Source organism: Nerophis ophidion, linkage group LG05 (genome assembly GCF_033978795.1).
Source record: "Nerophis ophidion isolate RoL-2023_Sa linkage group LG05, RoL_Noph_v1.0, whole genome shotgun sequence".
Classification (NCBI taxonomy): Eukaryota; Metazoa; Chordata; class Actinopteri; order Syngnathiformes; family Syngnathidae; genus Nerophis; species Nerophis ophidion.
In genome coordinates this window covers 38,068,849-38,088,609 of record NC_084615.1, presented here as the reverse complement: position 1 = coordinate 38,088,609, position 19,761 = coordinate 38,068,849, and the positions used below count along the sequence as shown (strand labels likewise).

The following is a 19,761-nucleotide window of genomic DNA, read 5'->3' as shown; positions in this document are numbered from 1 at the left end:
AAAATGACATCTAATATATTAGGCAATTTTTGAACATGCCGAGGGCCTATATGAAATGAGCTGGAGGTTAAAATAAAAACCCATTTATACATCCCCTTTGAGTTTACATGAATTAAGCTTGGTTGGGTGATGGCAAAATGTCACACTGGACAGTCACGCCAATGGCCATTACACATACGTTACACGTGTGTTTAATGGAACAAACTGATGGTACAGCAATGGCAATAAACTGGAGGGAGTATATCTCATAAGTATTGACCATGTATGAAAAATGATTTAATATTGTTGTAAGCATTTCACCAATCTCGCGCACTTTGCAAATTTGGACGCGATCTAATAGCAAAACAGTCTCCCTACACTGCATAGATGGCATGAAGGCCTAATTATCCAAGTGTGATCGAGGGCTGGGAAACGAAGGTGTTTGGCGAGGGAAGTGTGGATTCAGGCCGGGTGGCCTATTTCAAGTTCCAGGTAATCTACATTATTATATTTTATAAATAGTAAACCAAGTTGTGGTAGTAGTTTAGTCGTGGATTTACACTCTCCCGTCCAAAGGCAAAACCCAGTAACTAAATTTTGGTCAAAACTGAGCTGATAATAACTTTGGAGTTCCTAGGTGATATGCTTTACATTAGTGTATGCGATATTGTAATTTGTTCCGTAAGCTGTCACGCGCATGGCAGGGCCTAGCAACTACCACATAACCGCGTAGATACAACAGAAAAACCTAGTATCTCAAGGGACCAATCGGAGCTTCTTTGTCAGTCACCTTATTGTCTTTAATGAGACATTTGCACGAATGGGGGCCGACAGTCAACCTGATTATGTGATATTATGGCACGAGGGGATATTTGGAAGATTGGCCCAGGACGTTGCAAGCACCTTCATTAAATGAATTGTTCTTGATTCTTCCCCTTGCATACTCTTTTGGGCAGATAACTGTGGAGGTCAAAATAAAAACTGGACGCTGTACACGGCTCTTGCCCAATGTGCAAACGCAGAATGGGGCCCACCCGAAATATCTGGAGAAAGGAGAAAGGGCACACGTTCATGAGAGCAGATTCAATTCATGGCTCAATCGGCAAGAAAATGAAAGCTCAAAAAAACATCCATACGTTTGATGACTTTGTAGATCTTTGTAAGACAGCATCATGATAGATTGGTTTTCCTTTGTTTTCCCAAAATCAGCTAGAAGTGAGTTACTAGGTTTAGCCTTTGGAGGGGAGCACTGTATATAGCAGGGGTAGGGAACCTATGGCTCTCGAGCCAGATGTGGCTCTTTTGATGACTGCATTAGGCTCTCAGATCAATCTCAGCTGACATTGCTTAATAAACGATAAGTAATGAATAATTCCTCTGGTAATCACAGTGTTAAAAATAACGTTCAAAATATAAAACATTCTCATGCATTTCAAGAAGTCGCATTAATGGTAAGAAGTATGTTATTTATTATTGGTTAGCTTTAGAATACCAATGTTGAAAATAATAAGAGACTTATTACACTCTTAAAAATGTTGGTGTTACTTAAAAGTGCAAGCATTAAGTTGTATTCACTGTTTAAAAAATATTATATGGCTCTCACTAAAATACATTTAAAAATATTTGGCTTTCGACTCTCTCAGCCAAAAAGGTTCCCAACCCCTGCTGTATAGTGATGAATCCAATAAACATTTGATTTGATTTGATTTTGATTTGACATTAAATTTGCAAATTGCGCCCATTGAATGTATTGTGCTTACAACAATATCACCAGCAGGTATTTCACTCTGCTGCACTACACTGCACATATGCTCCATCAATGTTTAATTATGTTGGATCTTCTCTTACTCGAATGGTTTATTTCTGCTGCTTCGTAGTAACAATGCTGTCATTAGTTGAATGACAGAGGCTGCACGGTATCGATGAGAGCGCCGACGTTGCACGGGATGACGGAGTTAACGTGTGCCATCAAACGCGTCATAGTGTGCGCTCGTCATTCCCTGGAAAGAGCGAGCTGTGATTACACCGGCGCGCCTCTGCTAGCGGCGCCGCTACATGCACACCACAGCCCGGCTGACGTCCCCGTCACGCACCGAGCCTATGACCGGAGGTCCGGACCGCGACCCAGATGCCTCTATGATCCAGTTAGCGTCCAGTTATCATCAGGTAAGACCACCCTGCGGCAGCTAGCATGATGCTAACCGGCTCAGGCAAGCGCCCGTTAGGCCGAATTCCATTTTAAAAAATGGTGATAGTTTTTATGCTTTATTTGCTGAAAATTATTCAACAAATCAGTAGTATTTTTCCAGTTGTTAAACATACAATTGAGTTATGGGATCCACTCTTATTTTTGTCCCTGCATAAAGAATGTTAAAATAATACCAAATTGTTGACCATGTTGCGGTTGATTCATTTATTAACACCTCTATGTGGATAACGTGTGATATTTTTTGCAGCAAAAAGATTAGTATTAAATACAGTGAATGCTTAATGCAGGACGATGTCGTGCAGCGTCCAGCTAGCAGGTAGCTTAATGTCAGCACATGCAATTGGGGGTTTTATTTATTTATTTCATATTTCATTCTTCCACGGCCATGGTGCACCCATTAACTGCTAAGGGGAATAATAGAAAGTAGTTAATTATCCTGGTGAGCTGAGATTAACATTAGCGAAAGGATTAAGTCTAGCCAGGCAAGGACAAGGTGGCTTTGGCATTTCTCACAAGCGAAAGACCGGGAACGCCTAATATGCGGGAAAAGTGGTCACGATTTGATGCCCAGGTATTGTACTAATTAAGACATTAGAACTCGGAATTTATTGAGTGTGAATGTTGTCTGTCTATCTGTGTTGGCCCTGCGATGAGGTGGCGACTTGTCCATGGTGTACCCTGCCTTCCGCCCGATTGTAGCTGAGATAGGCGCCAGCGCCCCCCGCGACCCCGAAAGGGAATAAGCGGTAGAAAATGGATGGATGGATATGCTTTGGACACACAGCTTGCATAAGCGCTGTCCACTTCGCAGGTGTCTGTAGGTTGCCGCGCCCCCTTGACCTGCCAGTCATTAGCCTGGTGGACACTTCATTAGGTACACCAACACAGGCGAAATAATGGTGTCAGTGTGAAACGGCAGCAACACTGAATTGTCTTTGAAAAGACAGCAAAAGTTTTGATTGACTTTTAAGGTTGGTGTCTAAAAATACTCGGCTTTTGAAAAGAAGCTAAACTTAGGCACTAGCGTTGAAAGACTTGCTGTTAGACAACACTGCTACTTTTCTCTGTTTAATTGTGCACATAGTAATAGTGCATACACAATAAGCCAACATTATTACAGAATTCACATACAGTGAGGTGGGGGTCATTTCGGGGTTCTTTGCCAATGATTTAGCGCCATCGGGGCGTGCAGTGTTTGATTAAAACGACGGCCTTCTTTATCTCCTCACTGAAGGGTTTGGTTTTTAATTACTTTAACACACTGTTCACTCAACGGGTGTTGACCCAGAGCGGCTGGATTTTTCTCCACATGTGGGACGCACGATATTCCTAGCATGCCACTGTGATGATGAATATGATGATGATGATGAAGAAGACATTCACAGAAAAGAAGCTATAAAGGGAACCTTGATTAAATGAAAGCAATACGTGTGTCGTTTGTGTTTGTGGACTTTACCCGAGTAATCTGTGAGGTCAGCAAAACATAATCTTCTTTGGTCAATGACCCAGCTGGCAGCTTGTGTCTGTCTGTATGAATGTATGTATGTATTCAAGGTGGGAATATTTGGCCACCTCACGATTTGATTACAATTACGATTCAGGAGCTATGATTTGATTAAAAATCGATTATTGATGCATCTTTAATTTAAGTATATTGATGCAGTTATACATTTATTTTCGTTTCACAAAATAAGCGTTTATCACTTGCAACTTTTGAAAACAGTGCATTTGAAACAAGAAACAGTTGACTTACATTTATTATATTCATGGAAATGTGTGTAAAATTGGAACACAAAGGCCCTATAATAAAAGAGGTAGTCAGATCACTTTATTTACAATAAATACATCGATTTCCAATGATTGACATTTACTAATCGATTCTATAATCGTCCAAGTCTAAATTGGGAGGCATCTAAAAATGTATTATTTCTCCCACCTCTTGTAGTTACTGTAGCAAAACAAGCAAATAACATAAATTAGAGCTCTACTTCTTAAAACTCCAGTCACCTTGTAGTATTTAACAGCAAGGTTGAATCTCTGCTTGGAGCAGAAGGGCTTCATTCAGCCTTCTGGTAGTCTTTCTGTTCAATGTAGTACATGCCTGTATGTGTGTGTGTGCACGCAGCGCCACCGGTGTGAGGGATTCACTTGTTGAAAGTAATTGTTGCTTCATCCATCCATCAATTCGTTTTCTACTGCATGTCCCTTTTGGGGTGCTGGAGCCTATCTCAGCTTCATACCAGCATGGATTCTTATTATTGTGTGAAAAATGCTTATGTTTCCTTCTTGTCTTTTGCTGGAGAGCAGAGGTAAGCCATGTCTGACACAAACACCAACACAAACCCCTCGCGGCCTCAGAGGAAGATGTCCACAGCCGGGGAGAGCGTCTACAAGGTGTTAGGACTCGAGAAAGGGGCCTCAGCTGAGGACATCAAGAAAGCTTACAGGTGACTACTCAAGTCTCATTTCTCACTTCCTTGCTTCACTTCAACCCACTTCACTTAACCCACGTCACGTGATGTCATGTCACCTTACTTCAGTTCACTTCAGCTAATGTCATTAAGTTCACTTCCCCTAACTTCATTTCACTTCAGCCCACTTCACCTAATTTCACTTTAGCCTACTTCAATTCCTTTCAGCCCACTTCACTTCAGCCAACTTCACCTCATCCCACTTCACTTCACTTCAGCAAACTTCACCTCATGCCACTTCACTTCAGCCAACATCACTTCATACCACTTCACTTCAACCCACTTCACATCATCCCACGTCACTTCAGCCAACTTCACTTCATCCCTTTTCATGTCAGCCAACTTCACCTCATGCCATTTCACTTCAGCCAACATCAATTCATCCCACTTCACTTCAGCCAACTTCACTTCACTTCATCCTACTTCACTTCAGCCAACTTCACCTCATGCTACTTCACTTCAGCCAACATAAATTCATCTCATTTCACTCCAGCCAACTTCACCTCATGCCACTTCACTTCACTTCAGCCAACATCACTTCATCCCACTGGACTTCAGCCAACTTCACGTCATCCCACCTCATTTCAGCCAACTTCACATCATCCCACGTCAGTTCAGCCAACTTCACCTCATCCCACCTCACTTCAGCCAACTTCACGTCATCCCACGTCACTTCAGCCAACTTCACCTCATCCCACTTCACTTCACTGCAGCCAACTTCACCTCATCCCACTTCACCACAGCCAACTTCACTTCATCCCACTTTACTTCAGCCAACATCACGTCATCCCACTTCAGTCAACTTCACGTCATTCCACTTTACTTCAGCCAACTTCACCTCATCCCACGTCACTTCACTTCAACCAACTTCACCTCATCAAACTTCACTTCAGCCAACTTCACCTCATTCCACTTCACTTCAGCCAACTTCACCTCATTCCACTTCACTTCAGCCAACTTCACCTCATTCCACTTCACTTCAGCCAACTTCACCTCACCTAAGCCCACTTTACTTCACCAAAGCCCACTTCACCTCATCCCACTTCACTTCACATCCGCCAACTTCACCTCATTCCACTTCACTTTAGCCAACTTCACCCCATTCCACTTCACTTCAGCCAACTTCACCTCACCTAAGCCCACTTTACTTCACCAAAGCCCACTTCACCTCATTCCACTTCACTTCACATCCGCCAACTTCACCTCATTCCACTTCACTTTAGCCAACTTCACCTCATTCCACTTCACTTCATCCCACTGGACTTCACCTCATCCCAATTGACTTCAGCCAACTTCACCTCACCTAAGTCCACTTCACTTCACCTAAGCCCACTTCCCTTAAGTTCACTTCACCCATCTTCACTTCATTTCATTTCATTTAAGCCCACTTATCTTAAATTAAACCCTCTTAATTTCACTTCAGCTCACATAATTTCATTTCACTTAACTTCAGCCTTACCCACCCCACCTAAGTTCAATTCACCACACTTCAGCCCACTCCACTTCACTTCAGACCATTTCATTTCAATTTACTTCAGCCCATTTCACTCCACTCTACTAAAGTTCACTTTATCTAACTTCACTTCAGCCCGCTTAACTTCACCTAAGCCCACCTAAATTTACTTCAGCTCACTCCACTTCACTTCAGCCCACTTGAATTATGTTTCCTCTTCATCTGCCTGCCAGGAAGTTGGCGTTGAAGTACCACCCAGACAAGTGCCCGGACAACCCAGAAGCGGCGGAGAAGTTTAAGGAGATCAACAACGCCAACTCTATCTTGAACGATGAGACCAAGAGGAAGATCTACGACGAGTACGGCTCCATGGGTCTTTACGTGTCCGAGCAGTTTGGAGAGGAGAGCGTCAAGTACTACTTCCTCATGTCCAAATGGTGGTTTAAGGTGGGCGTGGCTGCTCTATACTCGTGATGTTGGTGATGTGTGACGTGATGACCATGTTGACTGTTGTGGTGCAGTCGCTTGTGCTATGCTGCACACTCTTCAGCTGCTGCTGCTGTTGTTGCTGCTGCTGTTTTTGCTGCGGAAAATGCAAGCCGCCCGACGAGGACGAGAACTACCAGTACGTGGACCCGGAAGACCTGGAGGCCCAGATCAAGGCGGAGCAGCAGGACAGTGGTAAGTGACCGTGTCTTTCAGCCCATCTCAAACAATCACACGCTGCGTTCAAGACTACTGGGAAATGGAAAAGATCCCTGTGTTGAATACTTGACCTCAATGATAAACACGTCATAATAAAAGCAGGAGACACCTCAATGTGGTCCATCACAATGTTTCTCCAACAGGTCCCACTGTAATCATAAGCCAGGCCACTTCTAGCGGGGGCGGCGATACCCCAGAGGGCAAAAGTCAGCCCATCCCCCTGCCAATGCCAACGCCGATGCCCGAGCCGCCACCCTCGACACCTCTATCCGAAGGGGAGGACAGAGAAGAGAGCTTGCCCGAGTCGAAATGACTCGTAAGAGCTGCCGTTTTTTTCCTGTGTTTGTCTGAATTGCCGTCCTGTTTCCACGCCGCCGCTCTGTACTTTTCTCAGCGTCCTATGCATGCCTCTGTCTTCAACTCATGCTTTCACGTTTCTCTTTACAATAACGTCTGCTCCAGTGTTTGATCACAACATTCGCTAACGTCTTCGTGTCGACGGCACTCATTCAGACATCATTGTTGAAAGCTGCACATACTCTACTGTACCTCATGAAGCATAGATCACAGTTTCCACCGAGGGCCGCATGCTGAAAGAACATTTTTAAAGATATGTCTAAAAAATTTTTTTGTAAAAAGGCTAAAAAACTAGTCATTATGTAAGTTTTTTGTAAAGATGACATGTCGTGTTATTAGTTACAATTGTTAAAACATCAGCTTTGTCTCTTTCCATTGGGTTGTTTTCCTCTATTTTTTCACACTTTTGCTTGGGTTATTTTGTTTTATTCCTATTTTACAATGTGCTGCACTTTGGACGTCGCAGACATTACCAATTATTAATGCAAATAATGTGCTCTCCTCCCTCAGGAAGATGACACTGGACGTCATGCAACAACAAGAGCAGGCAGGTACACTATTATTATTAGCATTATTATCATTATGCAGTCCCTCCAGGATTTTGCAGGCTTTTTTTTTAATGTTGCCTGATTTTGTGGCAGCATTTTCAATAAGTTGCAGCAAAAGTTACAATGATATAAGTCTAATTGTTTTCATTAACATTACATTTCTTTATAATTTTATAAATGTGTGATTATTGTTTTTGTAACCCTAACCCCAAAAAGTAGAGGATTTAAAAAAAATCTAACAAAATATGCTTTATTCACATCTTTATTTAAACATGTCTGAAAATTAATAGTAATTTTTCAGAACATATAGGACATCCGGCCTTTTTTTGAGAAGCCTTAATTTCCCGTAGTTCCAAAATTTACTATGAAAAGTGCAGGGTTTTTTGCCGTTTGTTGCATTAAAGTACAAACCCCATTTCCATGAGTTTGGAAATTGTGTTAGATGTAAATATTAACGGAATACAATGATTTTCAAATCACTTTCAACCCATATTCAGTTGAATATGCTACAAAGACAACATATTTGATGCTCAAACTGATAAACTTTTTTTTTTTGCAAGTAATCATTAACTTAAGAATTTGATGCCAACAACACGTGACAAAGAAGTTGGGAAAGGTGGCAATAAATACTGATAAAGTTGAGGAATGCTCATCAAACACTTATATGGAACATCCCACAGGTGTGCAGGCTAATTGGGAACAGTTGGGTGCCATGATTGGGTATAAAAGCAGCTTCCATGATAAGCTAAGTAATTCACAAACAAGAATGGGGTGAGGGTCACCACTTTGTAAGCAAATTGTCGAACAGTTTTAGAACAACATTTCTCAACGAGCTATTGCAAGGAGTTTAGGGATTTTACCATCTACAGTCTGTAAAATCATCAAAAAGTTCAGAGAATCTGGAGAAATCATTGCACGTAAGCGATGATATTACAGACTTTTGATCCCTCAGGCGGTACTGCATCAAAAACCGACATCCGTGTGTAAAGGATATCACCACATGGGCTCAGGAAGACTTCAGAAAACCACTGTCAATAACTACAGTTGGTCGCTACATCTGTAAGTGCAAGTTAAAACTCTACTATGCAAAGCCAAACCCTTTTATCTACAATATCCTGAAACGCCGCCGGCTTCTCTGGGCCCGAGCTCATCTAAGATGGACTGATGCAAAGTGGAAAAGTGTTCTGTGGTCTGATGAGTCCACATTTCAAATTATATTAGGAAACAGAGGGCGTGGTGTCCTCCAGAACAAAGAGGAAAATAACAATTCGGATTGTTATAGGCGCAAAGTTCAAAAGCCAGCATCTGTGATGATATGGGGGTGCATTAGTGCCCAAGGCATGAGGTAACTTACACATCTGTGAAGGCACCATTAATGCTGAAATGTCCATACAGGTTTTGGAGCAACATATGTTGTCATCCAAGCAACGTTATCATGGACACCCCTGTTTATTTCACAAGACAAGTGTGACAACAGCGTGGCTTCGTAAAAAAAGAATGCGGGTACTTTCCTGGCCCGCCTGCAGTCCAAACCTGTCTCCCATCAAAAATGTGGCGCATTATGAAGCGTAAAATACGACAGCGGAGACCCCGGACTGTTGAACGACTGAAGCTCTGCATAAAACAAGAATGGGAAAGAATTCCACTTTCAAAGCTTCAACAATTAGTTTCCTCAGTTCCCAAACGTTTATTGAGTGTTGTTTAAAGAAAAGGTGATGTAACACAGTGGTGAACATGTCCTTTCCCAACTAATTCGGCACGTGTTGCAGCCATGAAATTCTAAGTTATTATTTGCAAAAAAAATAAAGTTTATGAGTTTGAACATCAAATATCTTGTCTTTGTAGTGCATTCAATTGAATATGGGCTGAAAAGGATTTGCAAATCATTGTATTCCGTTTATATTTACATTTAACACAATTTCCTAACTCACACGGAAACAGGGTTTGTACCATTTGAGTGGAAAAATAAGTTGCCTCTCGTTTGAAGCTGTTTGCAAATAAAAAGATATGATCTAAATAGTATCAGTCTCACTGAGATTCCAGAGCCATTTTGAGAGATAATGAGGAAGCCAGTCATGTGATGTGAGAGGTAGGAACTACAGGTCCCTTCACCACCAACAAAGCTAATCATGCAGACCTTGTGAGCGCCTACAACAATTACTTTGGGAAAATTTATGTTCCAGAACCAGGGCCGTAACTAGCATGTATATACTGTATATATATATATATATATATATATATATACATATATATATATATATATATATATATATATATATATATATATACACACACAGTGGGGCAAAAAAGTAGTCAGCCACCGATTGTGCAAGTTCTCCCACTTAAAATGATGATAGAGGTCTGTAATTTTCATCATAGGTACACTTCAACTGTGAAAGACAGAATGTGAAAAAAAATTCCAGGAATTTACATTGTAGGAATTTTAAAGAATTTATTTGTAAATTATGGTGGAAAATAAGTATTTGCTCAACCATTCAAAGCTCTCACTGATAGAAGGAGGTTTTGGCTCAAAATCTCACGATACATGGCCCCATTCATTCTTTCCTTAACACGGATCAGTCGTCCTGTGCCCTTAGCAGAAAAACAGCCCCAAAGCATGATGTTTCCTCCCCCATGCTTCACAGTATTTATGGTGTTCTTGGGATGCAACTCAGTATTCTTCTTCCCCAAACACGACAAGTTGAGTTTATACCAAAAGGTTCTATTTTGGTTTCATCTGACCACATGACTTTCTCCCAATCCTCTGCTGTATCATCCATGTGCTCTCTGAGAAACTTCAGACAGGCCTGGACATGCACTGGCTTAAGCAGGGGGACACGTCAGGCACTGCAGGATTTGATTCCCTGTCGGCGTAGTGTGTTACTGATGGTAACCTTTGTTACTTTGGTCCCAGCTCTCTGCAGGTCATTCACCAGGTCCCCAAGTGTGGTTCTGGGATTTTTGCTCACCGTTCTCATGATCATTTTGACCCCACGGGATGAGATCTTGCGTGGAGCCCCAGATTGACAGATAGTATCAGTGGTTTTGTATGTCTTCCATTTTCTGATTATTGCTCCCACAGTTGATTTTTTCACACCAAGCTGCTTGCCTATTTTAGATTCACTCTTCCCAGTCTGGTGCAGGTCTACAATTCTTTTCTTGGTTTCCTTCGACAGCTCTTTGGTCTTGGCCAAAGTGGAGTTTGGAGTCTGACTGTTTGAGGCTGTGGACAGGTGTCTTTTATACAGATAACGAGTTCAAACAGGTTCCATTAACACAGGTAACGAGTGGAGGACAGAAGAGCTTCTTAAAGAAGAAGTTACAGGTCTGTGAGAGCCAGAGATATTCTTTGTTTGAAGTGACCAAATACTTATATTCCACCATAATTTACAAATAAATTATTTAAAATTCCTACAATGTGAATTCCTGGATTTTTTTTCATATTCTGTCTCTCACAGTTGAAGTGTACTTATGATGAAAATGAAAATTACAGACCTTCGTCATCATTTTAAGTGGGAGAACTTGCACAATCGGTGGGTGACTAAATACTTCTTTGCCCCACTGTATGTATGTGGCTGACTAAATACTTTGTTGCCCCACTATATATATATATATATATATATATATATATATATATATATATATATATATATATATATATATACATATACATACATATATATACACACACACATATATATATACATACATATATATCCACACACACACATATATATATATATATATACATATATGTTGTGGCTTGTGCAGCCCTTTGAGACACTTGTGATTTAGGGCTATAAAAAATAAACATTAATTGATTTATTTATTGTTTTGTGTATGTATGTATGTATATATACATATTTTTGTATATATATATATATATATATATATATATATATGTATGTGTGTGTATATATATATGTATACATATGTGTTTATATATATGTGTATATATGGCTATGTGTGTATTTATATGTATATGTGTATATATGTATACATATACATATGTATATATATGTGTATGTATATGTGTGTGTAAAGATGTATATAAATGTTTATATATGTATATAAATATGTTTATATATATGTATATAAATATGTTTATATATGTACAATATGTTTATGTTCATATATCTGTATATAATTATATACATATGCACATAAATGTTTATGTATGTATGTATATATATGTGTGTATGTATATATATGTGTATATGTATACACATTAATGCATACGTGTATATATATATATGTATATGTTTACAAATAGGTATCTGTATATATGTATATGTATCTATATGTATATGTGTGTGTATGTGTGTCTGTGCATGCTGAAGATAAGTTAACCATGCAAATTTTATTGAAGACAATATTACTGCGATGAGGTAGCGACTTGTCCAGGGTGTACCCCGCCTTCCGCCCGATTGTAGCTGAGATAGGCGCCAGCGCCCCCCACGACCCCCCAAAAAAAGGGAATAAGCGGTAGAAAATGGATGGGATGTAATATTACATATATGTATATATATAGACATACATGCATATATATATACATACATATATATATGTATATATGTGTGTGTATATATATATGTATGTGTATATATATGCATACATATGTGTGTATATGTATATATATATATGTTTATATATGTATGTATATATATATATATATACATATGTGTATATATGTATGTATATATACGTATATGTGTGTGTATATATGTATATAAAAATGTTTATATATGTATATAAATACCGTATTTCCTTGAATTGCCGCAGGGCATATAGTATGCGCCTGCCTTGAATTACTGCCGGGTCAAACTCGCTTCCCAAAATAATTAACACATGCTTAGTATTACCGCCTGGTCAAACTCGTGACGTCACGAGTGACACTTTCCCTGTCATCATTTTCAAAATGAAGGAGGCTGATTTCAATACCGGTAATTTGAAATCGCATAAAGGGAAGAAGATTAAGAGCTATTCAGTAGGATTTAAGGTCAAAGCTCACATCACACTCAAATTTTTACTGCATGCTTTTGGCAAGTGCCGGAGTGAGAAGAGGTTTTAAAATAATTAGCGCATGCTTACTTTTACCGCATGCCTTTGGTAAGCGCATGAGTGAGAAGAGGTTTTAAATTAATTAGCGCCCCGGCGGCAATTCAAGGAAATACGGTATGTTTATATATTTATATTAATATGTTTATATATGTGTATATGTTTATATATATGGCTATAAATATGTTTATGTATTTATCTATGCATATATATGTGTGTGTATGTGTATATATATAAGTATATGTATACACATATGCATACTTGTGTGTATATATATATTATATATATATATATATATATATATATATATATATATATATATATATATTAGGGGTGTGGGAAAAAATCAATTCGAATACGAATCGCGATTCAGAATCGATTCTCTTTTCTTTTTTTAAATCGATTTTTTATTTATTAGTTTATTTAATTTTTTAATCAATCCAACAAACCCATACACAGCAATACCATAACAATGCAATCCAATTCCAAAACCAAACCTGACCCAGCAACATTCAGAACTGCAATAAACTGAGCAATTGAGAGGAGACTCAAACACGACACAGAGCAAACCAAAAGTAGTGAAACAAAAATGAATATTATCAACAACAGTATCAATATTATTTATAATTTCAGCATAGCAAGGATATGGGACAGCGTGGCGCAGTGGAAGAATGGCCGTGCGCAATCCGATGGTCCCTGGTTCAATCCCCACCTAGTACCGACCTCGTCCTGAGCAAGACACTTCACCCTTGCTCCTGATGGGTGCTGGTTAGCGCCTTGCATGGCAGCTCCCTCCATCTGTGTGTGAATGTGTGTGTGAATGGGTAAATGTGGAAGTAGTGTCAAAGCGCTTTTAATACCTTGAACATAGAAAAGCGCTATACAAGTACAACCCATTTATCATTAAAAATCCCTCATTGAAATTATCATTAGACATTTATAAAAAAAAAAAAGAACAATAGTGTCACAGTGGCTTACACATACATCACATCTCATGAGCTTGACAACAAAGATAAAATAAGTCATATTTCTGGTTTGTTTATTAGTTAAAACAAATATACATTATTGCAATCAGTTGATAAAAAAATGTCCTTTACAATTATAAAATGTTTTTTAAAAAAAAATCTACTACTCTGCTTGAATGTCAGTAGACTGGTGTAGAGCCTGCTGAAATCCTATGTATTAACTGAATACAGAATCGTTTTGAATCGGAAAAATATCGTTTTTGAATCGAGAATCGCGTTGAATCGAATAAAATCGATATATAAACGAATCGCGACCCCAAGAATCGATATTGAATTGAATCGTAGGACACCCCGATATTCGCAGCCCTAATATATATACATATACATGTATATGTATATATATACATATATATATATATATACATATATATACATTTATATATATACATATATATACACATGTATGTATATATATATATATATATATATATATATATATAATACACATATATATATATATATATACATATATATGTGTGTATATATGTATCTATACATATGTATATATGTGTGTGTATGTGGGTCTGTGTGCATGCTGAAGATAAGTTAACAATGCAAATATTATTGAAGACAATATTATAGTGATGGGACTTTGTGTACCAGCTGTACACTGACTACTCTAAAGCTTCATTTCTAGTATTCTCCTTTAAAAATATGTACTGTAATAAAAATGGTTGAAAAGTGTACTCACTTTGTTGAGATACTGTTTTTTGTACATATGCCTATTAAAGTTATTTAATATATGTTTTATTTATAAAGTGTAAATGTAGCCTTAGTGTATTAAATACTAAAGTGTCCCATCTCCTGGAATTTTTATTCCTTACACATGTGACCAATCAACACATGTGCATAGTTATACAAACGAACACCACCAAGCGCTGTGTTATTATTAAGTTTCTAACATGTCCTGTCCAGCCACTTAGGCAAATCATATTGTTTATGTACTGTAGATGCCCATATCTGCTGTACATATTTGTTTTACAAAAGAGAAGTGTGGGATATTTCTTTTGTTGCACTGTTTGAATTTGACTTTATTAAATGGATAAATTCAGTGTTTGGTGCCACCGAACTGGAGCAGTAGGGGTTAGAAAGAAGATAAAAAAGAAGACAAGAAATTGTGGCAAAATGAAGGGGATAAGAGACAACAACAAAAAACATTATTGTTATATATTATTATTACATCTTATTTGCTGTTTGCTTTGTCGTCTGCAAGTTGCAAACATTCTCGTGCATATTTGTGCATGTTTTACAGTAGAAATTTGATCGTAACCTTTCACTTATGCTCATCCATAAATTAAAGGTTACGATCATGCTCATTTATGCAAATACATTGCACGTATTTCACCTGCACTTTTGGTGAGAACAGTGAATAACTGTTGAGAGCGATCGACAGAGGGTTTTTTGTTGGAAAATGAGTGAATGATGAGTAATGAGTAGGGGTGTAACGGTACGTGTATTTGTATTGAACCGTTTCGGTACGGGGGTTTCGGTTCGGTGTGGAGGAGTACCAAACGAGTTCCACACGAACATATGATGTAGCCGCCTATCTAAAGTCTTAATAAGCTGCTCCGTTCTGCCTCTGTCTCCTGCACAGCACCTTGCATTGTCCCACCCACACAACCATCTGATTGGTTACAACCGTAGCGCTAACAAGACAATCAGCAGTGCGTTTTCAGAGCGCATATCGTCAGCGCTTCAGCGTCGAGCAGATAGGTGTTTAGCAGGGGAGCAACGGACTCTCCCCAAATGATACTAAACACTTCCAAGTCAACTACTTTCTAAACATCACTATGAGCCCGTTGATCTTCTAGAAACAAGCTGCAGCTCAGCTCACTCGCAGTCCTGGTTTGAGGTAAAGGCTAGTTAGCTTTTAGCGTAACGTTAGCTCATTTTGCGATGTGTGTGTGTGTGTGTGTGTGTTACGGACAGTGTTGATTGAAGTGTGTTGAAGCAGCAAAAAAGGACATTTTAAATGAAGAGTTTCTGTCTCTGATAAGATATATAATAATATAAGTGCATCATAAAGCCTACATGAACTCCATGGTGGTCAGGGATGAATAGTCTCTCCTATTGCTATTGTACTATTTTTTCAGCTATAATTACATTAATCATTAATAATGTAGCAGCCTAGTTTTGAATGGCAGGGTGCCTGCTATCACATGTTGATACAAAAATAACATTCAACTAATAAAAATCAACTACAGGCTTACCAAATGCTATAATAAATTAAGCTTGATGAGTTGACTTGTAACTGTTTAATGTTGCACTTTTTATATGTATAAGAAAATTTGTGTCATTTTATTTCATCTAAGCAACAACTTGAGGCAGTTTAATGTGGATTAACGTGGGCAGAATTATTATAGTGTTCCCAATGATAAAAGGATCAAGCCATTGTTTACAAATTTGGTAAATAAATAACCCAAAAAATGTATATTTTGTTGTTTTCTTACTGTACTGAAAATGAACCGAACCATGACCTCTAAACCGAGGTACGTATCGAACCGAAATTTTTGTGTACCGTTACACCCCTAGTAATGAGTAAGTTAATTAATCTCTGTCAATGTAAACAAGGAAGTGAAGACGAGGGGCGTTACGAGGTGACATTTGATTGTTTATGTTTGAGTGCTGCTGGCACAAATTTGATTGGCCAAATGTGCAGGATTTTGCATTAACTGAATTGGCGTGAATGCAAAATCCTGGAGGGACTGATTATCATTACTAATAAGGGAAACCTCTAGTACGTTTTTATACAGAATTCAATTAACTTTTATTAACAAGATCTTTTTTCTCCAATAGCTGGGACACCTGTTGGAAGTGTGTATTAACCATGCTCTCCTTAAAAATAGGAAGCCCCGCCCCCGTCATGTTCCAGCCACATTAGCGTGCATGCGCCAGCAGCGCAGAGATGAACCAGCCGTAAGCCACCAGCCGGCTCAGACCCGCCATCTTTATCCCCAACCTGCAGGGGACGTCCAATCTGGGGGAGCCTCCCCCTGTCCTCAGTGAAACGTGTCACGACGTCATCTTGCTGTGGATTCCTTCCTCAATCTTTCTCCACATGCGAGTCAGGACCGTTCCAGGGACGCTCCAGGACGAGTAATGGTGCAACACAGGAAAGTGACTCTCATACATGATGGTCAATATTCAAGTTGGACCAGTTCCTTTTCAAGCGGTGTGAGATGGGCAGGCAAGAATGCATGATTTTGTCAGGATGCATGCTCTCCAGTCCCGCTGAGACACGCCAACTGTGCTCCCAAACCACTCTTCTTGTGCCACTAACTAGCAAACAAAGAAAGCCAGCAGCTTCAGTGAACCATGATCAGCTGAAAAAGGCTAATAATTGCGTGTGAAAAAGCTACATGTAGCCACATAACTTGTGTCTGCTCCCTGCAGATGATGGATCCAAGTCCCTCAAAGGCAATGCAGACCATCCTGTGTACAGTCCATCTTGTCTGCAGCTTACAATGATTTCCTGCTAAATTCAGCTCAAACTCCGAAAAATCTGCTCTTGTCTCATTTCCGCCAATCCCGATGTTGACGGATGAGTGTCCACATGACGGAGCAGGAAAGTGCTTCTTCCTGAGCTTTGAAAGGAAGTGTTGTGCCTTGATTTTAAAGAAAAAGACTATTAAAAAATACAACGTGACACTTTTGTTAAGTAGGAATCCACCCAGACTCGTTTGCCATTTTCCGCATTCCCCCCTATTTGCACGTGGTGTTGTCCAAGAGGAGCATCCTCATTGAGCCAGACATACACTAATTGTCAAATGAAATAGTCTCAATTCAATATGGCCGCGCCATTTTTAAGTCTGAACACTCACTATGCAAAATCATCCATTTCAATCAAAGCAGCAATTTTAAAAGACATCTTTTCTCATTGTCTGTTGTGAATATTTGGGAGGGAAAATCAAATGTGCAGGTGTTCTTTTGGCCATAGTGTGATGTTCCATTAAAAAAAAGCACACATTTTACCTTATGAACTGCAATAAACTGACGTGGACATTTAAGAAATTTAAATATTCTTGTGAAAAGCGGTGTTCTCTGCCGTAAACATTTGTGTTTTGCATAATAGGGCAATTATTTCCCTGAAAATGTGTAATTGACGAAAAGGGGGAAAAAAATGTCCACCACAGAGGATGATGCTTCTCAGGAGGATATACATTTAAACTTTGTTTATTCAGCCAAACCTGTCATTTTACTATATAACAATTAGATGTGTCAGTACTTAAAAAAAACTACAATTTGTATTTGTTTATGTATATAACTTGTGAAACCTGATGACATGTTCTTATCAATGTTCAAACTGTAAATATTCATTTTTAAGTTAATGTTTATTCATGTATGGTGTATTTGTGGGTTAGCATGTTTTTTGTAGGACAGGAACTCAAGAGGACCAGTTGGACAATACACCATTTCATTAAAAAAAGAAAATATAATGAAACAAGAGCAACAATGAGTCCTTAACATAATTATATTTTTGTTTCGTTTTCCATCTGTGTTTGTGCTTTGGAATTCGACCAAATAAAAACGTTTCATAATTCCATTAGTTTTGGAATGCTATGGAATGATGTGCAGTGTTTGTACCTCCCGTCCAGCAGATGGCGACTCTTGGTCCAGATGTTCAGCCTGGCATTGTTCCTGCCCAAATGAGGAAAGGGATGAAATATTTTTGGATTTACCTGTCAATTATTTCATTTTATAGTTATTTTTTCAATGAATAAGGCCGATAAGTAAACAGCAATGTGTGCGAATGTATTGGGTTTGTCCAATTTATGTATCGGATTCTGAGTAAACCACCACTACTTACCAGTGGATGTCATTGTCAACACATGTGTCTTGCTGCTACCGCCTTTATAAATAGTGCGAAAATCCCATTACTGGCCGAGTCTTCTTAGTGGCTCGTCTTCATTCTGCCCATTGGCAGTTGCCTAGTTTTGTTTACCACAATCTGCATGCGGGCTCAAAGATGGGAGGCGACAGTAGGAAAAGGTGTTCGGCTCGTCTTCACTCTTCAGCGGACGAATACAGCGCAGACAGATTCAAGTGAACTTGTAGTGATGTGCGATACCAAGTAATATTCAGGCTGGTATTGTCGATACTGATCCGATACCGATATGCAAATGTGCCTAATGTGTCTGCTATTTGTTTTTAATTGTGTATTTTCTAATATCAAAAGAAGCAGACACGAAGTTGAATTTGAGATTAGTCTCATACATATTTTAGGAAACTACTACTTCCTGAACTTACAAACTTTAGGTAGATAAAGTATATAAGTTCAGGATGTCGTTGTAGTATAAGTATATGTATTAGCTTACATTGAATAAGGCTGTGTCTAGCACAAATAGAAGATTTATGAACTCTACTAAAAATCTCTGTCCAGCTCTCCTTAGATAGGGAAAAGCTGAAAGGTTTAAACTGATGATTAAAAAAAATCATATACTTAGTGACCTATAACTCAAAGTTATATCATTAAATATATATACAAAACCCAAAACCAGTGAAGTTGGCATGTTGTGTAATTCGTAAATAAAAACAAAATCAATGATTTGCAAATCCTTTTCAATTTATATTCAATTGAATAGACTGCAAAGACAAGATATTTAATGTTCTAACTGGTGAACTTTGTTATTTTTTGAAAATAATCATTAATTTAGAATTTAATGGCAGCAACATGTTGCAAAAAAGTTGTCACAGCAGGGGCATTTTTACCACTGTGTTACATAGTCTTTTAACATCACAAAGTAAACATTTGGGAACTGAGGAGGCCAATTTTTAAAGCTTTTCAAGTGGAATTCTTTCCCATTCTTGCTTGATGTACAGCTTACGTTGTTCAACAGTCCGGGGTCTCCGTAGTCGTATTTGACTTTTCATAATGAGCCACACATTTTCAATGGAAGACAGGTCTGGACTACAGGCAGGCCAGTCTAGTACCCGCACTCCTTTACTATGAAGCCAC

The 19,761-nt window shown here is 38.8% G+C and overlaps 1 protein-coding gene and 1 long non-coding RNA gene across 11 annotated transcripts in view; one reads left to right on the top strand and one right to left on the bottom strand.

The window, feature by feature from the left end:
* The window catches only part of LOC133553053 (uncharacterized), a 46,268-nt gene extending 27,406 nt beyond the window's left edge, over positions 1–18,862 (bottom strand). Inside the window, exons 1-3 of one of the 2 annotated variants that reach the window (XR_009806830.1) lie at positions 18,613–18,862; positions 18,390–18,443; positions 13,176–13,578 (exon numbers count right to left, since the gene is read on the bottom strand). This is a non-coding gene — a long non-coding RNA (uncharacterized LOC133553053). Of the gene's footprint in view, positions 1–13,175; positions 13,579–18,389; positions 18,444–18,612 lie in introns of those variants that run through there. The other variant, XR_009806829.1, reaches the window with a different exon arrangement.
* Positions 1,946–18,348, top strand: dnajc5ga (DnaJ (Hsp40) homolog, subfamily C, member 5 gamma a). Of its 9 annotated transcripts, none has more exons than XM_061900834.1 (7): positions 1,948–2,145; positions 4,496–4,635; positions 6,346–6,559; positions 6,634–6,793; positions 6,961–7,133; positions 7,685–7,725; positions 16,656–18,348. In XM_061900834.1, the coding sequence occupies exons 2-5, from the start codon at positions 4,505–4,507 to the stop codon at positions 7,128–7,130; spliced, it is 675 nt and encodes a 224-aa protein (XP_061756818.1). In that variant the 5' UTR covers positions 1,948–2,145; positions 4,496–4,504; the 3' UTR covers positions 7,131–7,133; positions 7,685–7,725; positions 16,656–18,348. The 9 variants fall into 9 exon arrangements, with proteins under 9 accessions (XP_061756826.1, XP_061756825.1, XP_061756827.1 ...); XM_061900836.1 differs by having other exon boundaries at positions 16,652–18,348; XM_061900839.1 differs by having other exon boundaries at positions 16,602–18,348.
* Positions 18,863–19,761: the final 899 nt, after the last annotated feature.

Coding starts and splice junctions, on each gene's coding strand:
- dnajc5ga (XM_061900834.1), top strand. CDS start 4,505: ATGTCTGACACAAACACCAACACAAACCCCTCGCGGCCTCAGAGGAAG. Junction 6,560..6,633: donor TGTCCAAATGGTGGTTTAAG/GTGGGCGTGGCT, acceptor GTTGTGGTGCAG/TCGCTTGTGCTATGCTGCAC. Junction 6,794..6,960: donor GGCGGAGCAGCAGGACAGTG/GTAAGTGACCGT, acceptor TTTCTCCAACAG/GTCCCACTGTAATCATAAGC.